This window comes from Mercenaria mercenaria, chromosome 7 (assembly GCF_021730395.1).
Source record: "Mercenaria mercenaria strain notata chromosome 7, MADL_Memer_1, whole genome shotgun sequence".
Taxonomy (NCBI): domain Eukaryota; kingdom Metazoa; phylum Mollusca; class Bivalvia; order Venerida; family Veneridae; genus Mercenaria; species Mercenaria mercenaria.
Window position 1 is genome coordinate 60561749 of NC_069367.1, and position 14182 is coordinate 60575930.

Sequence of the window (14182 nt, forward strand, 5' to 3'; positions counted from 1 at the left end):
ATATGGAATATATCTCACCGAGAAGTGAGAATATTTCAAATATTTTCACGAGCGCGGGTGAGGTGAGATATATTCCATATTCACGAAAACAAACAAATTTTCTTTTTATTTTATGCTCAGTACCGTTGAGATTTGCATTTTGCAACTATTTTTAATCTCAGCGCGGGAAACAGGCGCGCGTAAACAGACATGACGTCAGACGTGCTGTGACGTTATAAAGACGCACACAGCATAAAGTACCATTTTATTTTATTTTTTGCTGCATAACGTTACGAAATTCTCTTTAAGTAAAATAATTTGAATCGAGAAATAAACTATAAAGAACAAAGTGCGACTACAGTTTTCATTCTGTTTTAAGCAAATAATTTAAAATTCATACACAATGTAATGACGGGGTGGAGCTATATCTCTCACAGTGTGAAAATATAGAATTCATATTTTCACAGTGTGAGTGATGAAATATGAAACTATTTAACTGATAGAATACAGTATTTCATTAGTTAGCATAAAATAAATTTGTTTATTCATTTAAGTTTATAGTCTCATCACGAATCCTTTCATTACGTGAAAAATGGTTGCTTCATGAAAACTGTTTTATTTTCGCGAAACTTGAAACTTTATAGACATATTGTAGTAGGTATCCCCTTTCAGCAGAAACCATTTGTAAAGAAAACAACTTGTTAGATCTATTTCTTTTTCAAGATTTTAATAGAAACTCAGGGTTTACATTTCCGCTCGATAGAAATTGAGAATGATGTTTCAAGACAAGCTTGGCCGAAAGGTGAATTTTAAAACTGCTGGAAGCTTTAGATTAATCTATTCTGAACCAAAGAGCTAACCCACCATTTGCTATTTTGCAAATAGTCTAAAATTACTGAAAGTATAAGTTCTTAAATTAAGGGGACAGTTCAGGTCGATCTATCTATATTAGCATATGAAATTTCAATAGTATTCATTAAAATATGCAAATATATAATTTTATCCATTTTACAACCAAAGCCCGTTTTTAAAATGTCACAAAAATACACATGAAAAACGCGTTTTTAGAAAATTAATATGTACAATTTATAGAAATAAGGAAGTGTAGATATTGATTTTTTACGAGGAAATGTTTAAATTCCACACACATATTAGCCTATGCTCTTTTACAATAAGGCATGACAACGCAATTATTTTGTTTTTTGTTATTTTCTTCCCTCAACGTTTTCCGATAGTTTGTAAATTCTAGACGTTTTAGTGTATTTTTGTGACTTTTCTAAGATGGGTTGAAGTGGTAAAATGAGCGAATTTATATGATAGCATAAGTTGATTGCTTTTTTTTTTCAAATTGTGAAAACTTATCAACAGCATATTGTTCTAAGCGTAGACTAAATTTCAAATGTTTTTTAATGACTGGCGGGTTGGCTGTTTTGTTCAATATATATTCAACCCACCCAAAATAGAAAAGTTGTATGATATTTGTATTTGTACGCTTCGTATGTAACCTTCAGAAAATAAAGTTGTTATTATTATTATTCGTTATCACATGAATATTAAAATGTTTTTGCTTGTCACTAGAAACTGTAATAGTTTTTGTGAGAAATAAAATATGTTCTGTTCTGTTCTGTATTATTATTAAAAAGAGAGATATTTTTCACAACAGACTTTCATTTCTAATTGCATGCTGCTAAACATCAGTCGTCAATGCAAACCTTTGACAAATGAAACAAACTGTTCTTATATTTTTATCATTCCTTATTCTAAACATGTTTATTGTTATAATAATAATAAGTTATTTCTTATGCACAAAACTCTATCTTGTTAAAGCAACTTTGTAAGGATTCTAAAATTTTGAAATACCTCAGGTGAAAATTTCAAATAAGTTAAAATCATCAGCAAAGTTTTTAACAAACCCAAAACCTTAAAGAGGAGGTGAGATGAACATACACTCTAATATTTTTATTGTAAAAACTTTTCATTAGTTTATGACCCGACCACATGTGAACTTGTATAATTATGTTAGCCCTTTTCTATTTTGAATTTGTGATAGACAAATCTTAATGCTTCGTCGGGCCTTTAATGGTATTTCTTTTGTAGACTTGCTCTCTGCAGAACATGCGTAAATGGCTCGTTAGAATATTTTTTGAATATTTATTAGTGATTGCCCGTGTACCGTGACTTTTGTTATCATTGTATTAGTTAAGTTTTAACTTTTATTTACACTATCTTGTAACGAGTGTTGAGGGTGAGGTTTGGTTCGCACCGTTAACCTGTTCAAAGTCCCCAGTGTTCATTTGTCGCCGACTGTTTCGAGGCAGTGCCCCGCTGTATAGTTTGCCCTTTGCTACTTAGTCTATGATTGATTTACATATCCAAACACTCAGTGCTGTAGGCAATTTTTCTGGAGTGCTTTCTTGAACATGGCTGTTGAAAAAAGTAGTGCGGGCATAATGGACGGATGTAAAATTTTGTGCTCTGGAAAAAATGGACTTTAACGTGTTGCAATAAAATTAGATGGATGTAAAATATACCAGATTAAATCAAAAAGTTATGCTGATCATGATGCTGGAACTATTTTTGTAAAATGATTTGTTATTTGGAAGTTATTTGGGAAAATATGAAAGACAATAGTAAACAATAGTGGTGAGCGATTGTTCACATTCAAATATCGTACACTATACAATTGCCGAAAGCAATAAAATACGGATTTGAATGGACATAAAGGACATAAAGGTATATGTCAGTTATAAAAGTTTTATAAATGTACAGTATGTACATGTAAACTGTTATGCCCAAACGTAAAAACAGTGGTAGTGGCGGCCGTAGACGTCGTAAAAAGAAACATTTTTACACTGGTTCCCAATCTAGCAGTTCTGGTAGTAGTACAAGTGTACCGAGTGTTAATGATAGTGTAAGTGAGGCTTTGCGTGGTGCACATAGCGTTTTACATGCAGCTTCGGTCTCAGACTTTAGTGCCCTTGATAACTCTGTATTTGACACTAGCACCGATAGTAAAACAGTCAGTAAAGCAATGGATGGCAAATCAGCAACAAACCCCTCACCACCAACACCTATTCCCGTTGATGCCATGGGAGTTCCTTCAAATGCTGACATAATGAATTTTCTCAAGGTCATGAATCAGAAACTAGAAAAATTAGACAATCTTGAGGTGAAAGTTAGTAATGTTGAGTCGGAGCTGAGTAAACTTTGGCTCTTTGTGCAGGACAATACTAAGGCTTGTAATGAATCCGTGAATAAAGTTACTGACAGAATGGATGGTTTAGAATTCTCTTGGGCAAGCCCGGAGTCATATTGAAAAACTTCAGAAGGAAAAGGTCGCGATGCAAGAAACAATAGAATACATGCAATCCCAGTCAATGAGGAATAACCTGATATTTTCTGGTGTCGAAGAATCTGATTCGGAGAAACCGGAAGTAACTGAAGGTAAATTGCGCGCAGTACTTGTCGATAAAATGAAGTTAGCAAGAGACTACGTGGATTCTCTGAAACTCGAAAGAGTGCATCGTACAGGCGATATGTCAGCGTCCAATCCAGGAAGGAGAACTCCAAAATACAGAAACATTATTGTTAAATTTACGTTCTTTAAAGATAGAGAAATTGTCCGTCGCGCGAGCTCATCGTTGAAAGGTACCGGAATATTTATCAACGAGCAGTTTCCCAAAGAGGTTGCAGAGCGCCGGAGGGCACTTATGCCCCTGTTGAGGAATGCACGTGAGGAGAAGAAAAAGGCTTGGATCAGTTATGATACCCTTTATATAGATGGTGTCAAGGTGAAAGTACCAGAAAGCGCCAACGTAGCAAATGGCGCGAGCAGCTCGAGCGAGACGATGTCGGCATAACGGGTTGCGGAGGCTGAACTAAAGATTCTGTCATGGAATATAAACGGTCTTAGTAGACAAAAATTAAGTGACGATGATTTTTTAAATACTCTCTACAAATATGATATTATATTTTTGTACGAATCTTGGTCAAATGAACGTTCACAACTAGATATTGAGGGATATAAATGTTTTAATTTCTACAGGAAATTTCAAAATCGGCGATCAAAACGGTGTAGCGGTGGTATTGTGCTGTATATAAAAGATTCAGTAGCAAAAGGTATATCCATAGTAAAAAACGATTATGACACGATTATCTGGATTAAAATAAATGGTACATTTTTTCGTTTAGATAATGATATTTTCCTTGCGGGAGTTTACATTTGGGTTGAAAGCTCTCCTGCGTACACTGTTGTGAATGTTAATTTATTTGATATTTTGCAACACGATATAAACACTTTTCAAGAATCTGGTAAAGTAATTTTAACAGGCGACTGGAATGCACGCGTGGGATCTAAAAGAGATTTTATTGTTTTTGACAGTAGTGTTTCCTCTTTAAATGACGATTGCTACAGTCCTGATAGTCAAATGGAACGGAATTCTATGGATAAAGGATATAATACACACGGTTTGAAATTAATTGACTTGTGTAAATCGTTATCAATGCGCATTGCTAACGGGCGGCTGTCAAATGACCCTGACGGGTGCTTTACATTTTACAACAATCAGGGATCAAGCACAATAGATTACCTTTTATTAAACGAACAAGATTTTTGTTGTATAGAAAACTTTTGTATTGAACCGCTGTCTGAATGGTCGGACCATTGTGCGTTGTCGTTTGGTATTATATGTAATTATGATGTAACATTACAATCGGAATATGAGAAAGAAAGTATTTATTGGTCAGAAGATAAGAAGATGTTGTTTAGAAGAAATTTGATAGGGAAATTACCGGTTTTAAATGATATAATATCGCAGGTTAATACGTCTTCATGTAGTAAAGATTCAATTAATATGTGTATTGAAAAATTTACAAATGTTATAAACGAGGTTGCTAAACCATTGTTTAGTAAAAATATAGAAGTAAGTAAGAAACAAACGTTACACAATAAAGACATTTCGAAACGGTCAGAATGGTTTGATACTGACTGCCGTGAAGCAAAATCAGCCTATCATGAAGCTTTGTTAATTTTTAATATGTGTAAGTCTGATGAAAATCGACTTAAAATGCTTGATTTGAAAGGGTTTTATAAAAAGCTAGTTCGTAACAAAAAGAGGAAATATGAATATGATAAAATTAAACAAATCGAACATTTAAGGCACTCAAAACCAAAAGATTTTTGGAATTTGTTTCGTAAGAAAAAGAAGAATACTGGCAGCTCTATATCTGTTACAGATTTTTATAACTACTTTTATAGCCTACAAAATGACGTAACAAACGTGATTAATGAAGAGGCAGAATCATTTGCTAAAGACTATATTTTTGATAGCGATGACTGCAGATTTGAAGAATTAGATCGTCCTATTACAATGGAAGAGTTGCAATTAGTTATTAAGAAATTAAAATCTAACAAGGCACATGGAATTGATAATTTAATAAATGAATATTTTATTGCAAGTTTTGATATTTTGTCGTCTCACTTGTGTGATTTGTTTAATGCGATTCTCAATTCTGGTCATTTTCCCGTCCAATGGTCAAAGGGAGTTATTGTACCTGTTTTTAAAAAGAATTATCCTTGTGAAGCTAGTAATTACAGGGGTATAACTCTGGTGAGCTGTTTATCAAAAATTTTTACAAGTGTTTTAAATAAAAGAATAAATGATTGGACTGAAAATAACGATATTTTGAGCGATGCTCAATTCGGTTTTCGAAAGGGTCGGTCTACTGTAGATGCTATCTTTGTACTAAATGCTATTATTCATAAGGTTTTAAATGAAAAGGGTAGACTGTACTGTGCTATGGTGGACATGAAACGTGCCTTTGATAGTGTGTATTTGAATGGCCTCTGGCTAAAATTATACAAATCTGGCATTGATGGGAAAATGTTGAGAATTGTTAGAGATATGTATGCTCAAGTCAAAGTATGTATAAAGGGATGTAACTCTTACTCAGAGTATTTTGAATGTGCTGTAGGCTTAAAACAGGGCGAAGTTCTCTCCCCTGTTTTGTTTTCATTATTTGTTGATGACCTAGAGTTATTTTTACAGGACAATCCCAGTAGTGGTTTAAATATTGATGATATAACATTTATACTTCTGTTGTTTGCTGACGATATGGTTATTTTAGGTGATACAATTAATAGTTTACAATCCAGTCTTAATTTGCTGTATACTTATTGTAATAAATGGGGCTTAGAAGTCAATACTTCTAAGACGAAAATTGTTGTATTCAGAAAACGTGGGCCAGTAAAAAACGATGAAAAATGGTATTATGGTAATCAGGAATTGGAAGTAGTAAATGATTTTAATTATCTAGGAACAGTTTTTAATTATACCGGTACTTTTGTATTACACCAAGAAAACTTAGCTGGTAAAGGATTAAAAGCGTTTAATGTATTACAAAATAATATTAGATATTTGGATTTGAAGCCGAGCGTAGTTTGTCAGCTTTTTGATGCATTTGTCGGAGCTACTTTAAACTACGGTTGTGAGATTTGGGGTTTTGGAAAAAGCAGTGAAATTGAACGTATTCATCTTAAATTTTGTAAGCAATTGTTAAATGTTAAATCTTCAACTAGTAATATGGGTGTATATGGTGAGCTTGGACGTTACCCGTTATATATAAATAGGCAAGTAAGAGTAATAAAATACTGGTGTAAAATTGTTACTTCAGAAAATATTCTTATAGCCAATCTTTATGATTACTTGTTAAAATGTAATAAAAGAAACAATAATTGGGCATACAATGTAAAATCACTCTTAGATAACTATGGTTTTTCTTTTATTTGGGATAATCAGTTTGGATTAAATTTAGATAAGTTTCATTTAGAATTTAAAGAACGCTTATTGGATGTGTTTAAGCAAACATGGTACCAAAATATGTATGGGTGTAGAACATTATTTATTTATAGACATGCAAAAGACAATTTTGGATTAGAAAGATATCTTGATGTTTTGCCGCGTAAATACAGATATGTTGTATCAAAATTAAGGTTATCATCACATGCATTAGCTATTGAAACTGGACGTCGTACTGGAATTGTTAGAGAAGAGCGTTTTTGTACATTATGCCACAGTAGAGATATTGAGGATGAGTATCATTTTGTATTAGTATGTCCAGTGTACAATAACCTTAGGCATGTTTATATCAAACCTTATTATTACCGTAGACCAAGTGTTCAAAAATACGTTGATCTCCTTAAATGTGATAAGAATAGAATAATGCTCAACTTAGCAAAGTATATCTATTATGCATCATCCTTAAGATCAAGTTTATTGTAATACTTGATACCATACATTCTTAATGTATTATTGTTTACTCAGAAACATTTTGTAGAACATATGTCTTATAAACATTATGTCATTTGTTCACCCTCCATCTATTTATTTATTGTTAAAACTGTCCGCATTACATGTCTTTTTGTTGACAAATATTTATATGTATACATGTATCACAAAAAACTGTATAGTTTACGTGAATAAAATTATCTGTCTGTCTGTCTGTCTGCTGTTCCAGTATGCTTTTAATCTCGCAACCTCTGATGAATGAGAATGGTATGTTTTGGGAGGCGAGGTTTTAAGTAAAATGTCTGACGACAGACGATGGCAATAAGGGGTTAAAGTGTCAGTGAACTAAGAACTCAACATTTGCCGTTTTAAAACAACAGAGGGATGTTAATACTGAGATGTAACTGAAACATGTTAATATAAGTACCTAAACATTCTTATGGGTACAAGGACAAATCTGCTTCTTCTGCAAGTCGAGCTGTTATATTGGTTACAACTCTTGAGTGATGAGCACCATTATCTGTAACCGACATCACCTAGATCAACCAATATCTTCACGTGGGCTAATCACTTGACACTAATGCACAGAAGTTTTTAGTAAGTTCTGTATGCATGTTCATGCACCGTAACTTTTACATGTGTATCGGTGTAACAAGAGAAAAGTGGCAGTATAAGGACGTGCATGACAGATGCAAAACACCATGACAACAAGTACTTAGTGCCACAGATCTTACCTAACATTATTGGGCGTACTAGTTAAAATTCTACATAAATAGATAATATACCCTGACATCACTGGCTTCTTTTTTCTTTTACACAAGACTGTTTACGCTAGATAGAAAATTATTATTATTATCATTATACCAGATTTATATAGCGCCCTTTTCATGATAAACACGTTCAAAGGCGCTTTACATATAGCAAACGCAGCCACACAGGGCGCGAAATTCATCCTCTACTAGTACAGACACAGAGCGATCTGACCAGAGGGACAGAGAGAGATAAAGCCCCCAGAACAGATATAGAGAAATTCTTTTTAGATACAGGCCTGTCCGGCTAACTTAGCCTAGCTCTTTGCGAATAGACAGTCTGGTTCTTACCGATACACGCGAAGCCGTCTTTCCTGGGAAGAACCAGTACGACAAAACCCAAAGTCATTTTAATGCTCGCCAGTATGGAGACAGTCAATAGACAACAGCATCAAAAAGACAAAGAACAGGAAAATCTCATCCCTGTTTAAACTTCATTTCAAGACTTTTTCTGGACTATTTGTACGCAGTTCGCGTACATGTTGCTTGGGTAAAGGGAGAGGATAGGAATGCTCCCCCAGAAAAGTGTTTATACCTTCATTTTTGCATGCAATTTCGTGCGTTTTCCGATTGTTTTGTAAAAAAAAAATCATAAATTCCCCCCTTCATTAGTTGTGTTTTTTTCCAGTTTTTTCAAACCTATGCGTTGTAAAACTGATAATTATCAAATTAAAAGGTTTATTTTTTCAGGTAATAACTAATTTTGTAGTTTTTAAGTTTTATCACACAAACAAAAAAAGAGTGATTTTGTTCGCTTTGGGCAAATTGTGCAATGGATGGGCGCGGGTGGGGAATGGGAGTAAGGGCTGAGTACTGTCCGGGAGGGCTTTGCCCTATATCCAACATAGAAATATCTGACAACTGTCTTATAGTCATTGCGTCTTTTATTTCCATAGAATAATGGTAATTATACATTTTCTTCGGATTTTTCTATATTACTTTCAGATATTATAATATGGAGTAAAAATTATTGCAGCTCCGGAATTTTTTGCCAGAGTGTAATAAGTGCTCGGAAGTGTAGAAGATGCGGCAGAAATAAATGGTTTTCAAAATGACATGGGGAACTTGGACATGAGAAATCATTTTCGGCAATGCGGCGATTAGAAACGTAGCAGTGTAGTGTCATGGGTGAAAACCAATCAATTGGGCTGTTAAATAAATATAGGAAATATAAAGTATCCCAGATAACACTATCGCAAGTGCTTCGGAGATGGGACAGGACCTGGCATCTGTTAACTATGTAATTTCTAGAGTCATAGCATGACTACTTCATTGGCCAGTTCTATTGATCACATGTTCATATAAGTTGATCTTTTCCATCAAAGATGGTGCTTTTATAAACAAACCTGACCTTCAAATCGGAATTCTAAAAACTGAACCTGTTGTGAACATTTATTCTCACAAATTAGATGTGTAACATGTAGAAAAATATCTTTAAAAGGAGAGATGAAGGTGCATTTTTTAACTTTATAATTTATATATCATATACAATTTATTACAGTATTGTTGAGATTGAAACCTTGATGCAAAGTTGTTTTTAAAAGTTTTGATGCCAAAAGCAAACCCATTTTGAGTTGATTTATGGCTGAAATAGCTTTATTTTGGAATCATAAAGATCATTACTTTATTTGGAATTATAATGATTGTTTCTGGTTTCAATACATGTGTAAGCAAAGCTAGACATTTGTCCTTCAATGGTTTGTAGGTTTTTTACTACATTATAGTCCGATTTTGGGCTTTATGTTGCATTTATGGCCCATTTTCTGTCCAGTTTGCCAGGAACCCACTTATTGTAAGAATATACATGTTAGATATGGCTCAAATCTGAGTTTTTCTACAAGTACTCATGTATTTGTTACCAGTAACAAATAACACTCAAAAACTGGCCATATATACATGTATTTGGGTCGGGATAAAAAATGAGAAGGAATCGTTAATATTCCCTTCGTTTATGATATTGCTACAAAGAAACTGAATGTATTCTGATATATTCTTAAATATGGTACAAAATATAAATATATCAGTTGATAAATCACATCTAGTATTTGGAATTATCATAGATGTTTAGACTCCGATGAATATCGATATATATGTGAGGTTAATAAACATGGATATCGAAATTCACCTAATCCTAATACAATGAAAAGCAAAAGGTTAAGATTATTTTGTTAATTAAGGTGATTTCAAGAGAAGCTTGAACGAGACGATAAAGAAATGAAGTCTTTAAAAATATAGTTATTTCTGAAAAATGGAAAGATTTCAACATTTTCCGTTCATTCTACAGTATGGTCATGGCATGTTTATATTATTTTGGTAAACGGAAATTCCAACAATATATTACGTGTGTTGCGTCCGTTAAGAGTGCAACGTAAGATGGAACTTTGGTTGTAGATACAATGTTCTGAACATATTTACAAGATTAATTAGATTATCCCTTTGTGATAAACTAGGGGCACCATCAAGAAGAGTAATATACACACACCTCTTAAAAGGTAGGTCATGTATCCCATCCAAGACCTACCATACATTAATGTAAGTGCGATGTGCTAGAACGTGGAATGAAAATGTTCTTTTTATCTTCTCAGGAACAATATTCACAGTGCTGTTATATAAAATCAATGCAACAACGTTATTTCATGTGATATTCTATTTTTTCTCCTGGGAGACCCCCTCAGCCCCACCTGCGTGAGGTGGGGAGGGGGGTGGGGGGGGGGGGGGGGAAGAGAGGGGGAAACCGCCTCCCACACTTAGCTATGTGTCAGTGTGAATGCATTCAAATAATTCCTAATAACCACAAAACATTCAAAGTACGCATTCTCATTTGCCTATGTAAAATTTTGTCGCTCGCTGCGGACAAGACAATATCCTGAATATTAATAATATATTCTTTCTGGTCCATTTTAAAGAATTTTAAATGACACTTTTAAACTTTTGGAGACTGAAAGCCATTACGCAGACTCAGTCTCGCAGAGCTAATTACGGTCTGCAAAGATCCCAGCTCTTAACGGGAAGTAGAAGAAGAAGAAAGATCGAGATGTACAATAAAGTCAGGCCCAAAGAGAAATCTTCTTATACATATATTTAAGTGAAATCACTTAGGCTTAATGTTTAAAATCACCAACAGCCACAATTCAACATCCCCTTCATAGTAGTACTCCGACTGGAAAATCATCACACCCAGTAACAAACATTCAGAAAAACAGAGCTCCTAAACAAATTCGAAGGAAACAAAATATCCAACATCTCAAAATCATTACTGCAAACTGCCAGTCTGTAAAAAGTAAAAAATTGGGTTTTATTGCAATGCTAACAACTGTTAAGCCTGATATTGTGCTTGGTACCGAATCATGGCTGAAGCCACACATAAAAAATTCTGAAGTCTTTCCACCCGATTATAAAGTCTACAGAAAAGATCGTAAACGTCGTACGGGAGGTGGGGTTTTCATTCTTGTTTCAAATAAGCTTACCAGTAATTCTCTACCGGAACTTCAGTCAGACTCGGAGATCATCTGGGCTCAGATCAAACAGGAAAGTAAACAAGATCTTTATGTTTGTAGTGCCTACAGACCAGACAAGGACCTTAGTTGCATAGATGAAATAAATCGTACCACCTTACTTATTGACAGTAGTAACAACACCATCATAGTTGGGGGAGATTTTAATCTTGGAAATGTTAATTGGCAATCTCTTACAGTTGATACTGGTGCTACCCATGCAGATGAAAGTATTAAACTCCTTGACTTAGCAGACTCCTTTGGCTTTCAGCAATTGATTCATGAGCCAACTAGAACTACAGACACTACTTAAAATACCTTAGACCTTTTATTTATAAATAATCCAACCTTAGTTGACAATATCAAAGTCATTCCTGGCTTTAGTGACCACTGTATCCCTTTCATTGATATAACAGCTACCCCCCGAATAAATTACAAAGAAAAAAGAAAGGTACTTTTATTTGATAAAGCTGATTGGGCTGGTTTTAAATCAGGGTTAGTAAATTTTGGAATAGAACTAAATAAAATGTCCGATAAACTAAATGTCCAGGAGTTTTGGGATAACTTCACGTCTAAACTAGAGAGTTTGACAGATAATTATGTACCATCTAAAAATGTAAATGGGAAACACCACTTGGCTTGGATAAACACTGAAATAAAAAAGTTGCTTAAAAAAAGGGATAGACTGTATGCCAAGTTCAAAAAGTCAAAAGGAAAGTACCTTGATAAACTTAAGAAACTGAAAGCACTTATACAAAAGAAAACAAGAAAAGCCTATTGGAATTACATTAACAACATTGTATGTGATCCTACTGAACAAAAACATGGAACTACCAAAAAATTTGGAGTTTCATTAAAAGCCTTAAGAAAGACTCTTGTGGTGTTGCACCCCTTAGAGAAGATGGCATACTAAAGCCCAGTTCTCGTGATAAGGCAAATATATTAAACCATCAGTTTTCCTCTGTTTTTACCAAACCAGATGATTCTGTACTCCCAGACCTTGGAAACAGTCCTTACCCTGACATGAAAAATATTTCCGTTTCTGAAAATGGCGTCTCTAAACTACTTAAAGGACTAAATCCCCATAAAGCAGCTGGCCCAGATGCCATAAAACCTAGAATTCTTAAAGAGTGTGCTGATGAAATAGCACCAATTTTCACTCTCATTTTCAATAAGTCCTTACAGTCCGGACTCGTACCATCTGATTGGAATCAGGCAAATGTCACCCCTGTCTTTAAAAAGGGGGAGAAGTTTAAACCTAGCAACTATAGGCCAGTGTCACTGACATGCATTGCATGCAAAATACTTGAACACATTGTAGTTAGTAACACGCTTGATCATCTGGATGCAAATGATATTATAGTTGACAATCAGCATGGCTTTCGAGCACGTAGATCATGTGAGACCCAACTTGTGGGCTTTGTTCATGATCTTGTCAAGTCTGTAAAGGAAGGCCAGGTTGATGTCGCTATAATGGATTTTAGTAAAGCTTTTGCTGTAGTAGACCATAGAAGACTCCTCCACAAGCTTAAATTTTATGGTATCAGAGGCAATGCTCATCACTGGATAAACGCCTTTCTCAGTAATAGAACGCAGAAAGTAGTTGTTGATGGTGCTATGTCGTCTGTAGCCACAGTTGATTCTGGTGTCCCCCAGGGTTCCGTTTTAGGGCCTCTTCTATTTCTTCTCTACATAAACGACCTCCCTGCCAGTGTTCGTTCGGATGTGAGACTGTTTGCTGATGACTGTATCATCTATAGAGTAATACGCTCAGCTGTGGACTCACAGACCCTTCAAGCAGATCTGGACAGACTGGTAGGGTGGGAGAGGAAGTGGAGGATGGCCTTCAACGTAGACAAATGCCACATCATGCACATTACCCCACCTAGATCTAAACCAGTCATGACTGACTACTTTCTACACAGCCAACCCTTGTCTGAGGTCAATCAAGCTACCTATCTCGGTGTGGAACTTTCATCTAATCTCTCTTGGTCTCCACACATTAGCAAAATAACAAACAAGGCCAGTCAAAATCTTGGGTTCTTAAAACGAAATCTACATTCTGCCAAACCTGAAACTAAAGCAGCAGCCTACAAATCAATAGTCAGACCTTCCTTGGAATACTGTGCTTCTGTTTGGGACCCTTATCAATTAATGACAAGCAGAAATTAGAAAATGTACAAAAGAGGGCCGCTAGGTTTGTTACCAACAACTATTCAAAGTCGCCGGGTACTGTAACACAATTACTACAGCAATTACAATGGGAGTCCTTAGAGCGCAGAAGACAGAACATCCGTCTTAGCCTCTTCCATAAAATACATTATGGGCTTGTTGACATAATACCTTTACAATATATGGATCCACTATTAAGAACATCCAGACATCACCATCAACTAGCATATCATATACCACACTCATCAGTTGACTACATAAAGTACTCATTTTTCCCTAGGACAATAGTTGAATGGAACTCACTGCCGGTGCACTTAGTCAGTGCTGACTCTGTGTTTAAGTCGGGACTGACTGTGTTACCACACATCCCCTAGACAGTACATATATGCTTTTATCTTTTAACAGTACTAACTCTCTTGTTTCTTCACCATGTACATAGTAG

General features: G+C 35.0%; 1 protein-coding gene across 1 annotated transcript; it reads left to right on the forward strand.

Moving 5' to 3' along the window:
• Nucleotides 1–3320: 3320 nt before the first annotated feature.
• LOC123541337 (uncharacterized) lies at nt 3321–3839 on the forward strand. Its single transcript, XM_045326762.2, has one exon. It carries the CDS (start codon nt 3321–3323, stop codon nt 3837–3839), a length of 519 nt encoding a protein of 172 aa, XP_045182697.2.
• Nucleotides 3840–14182: the final 10343 nt, after the last annotated feature.

Bases quoted from the DNA above. Each gene is read 5' to 3' on its own strand.
- LOC123541337 (XM_045326762.2), top strand. From the start codon at position 3,321: ATGCAAGAAACAATAGAATACATGCAATCCCAGTCAATGAGGAATAAC.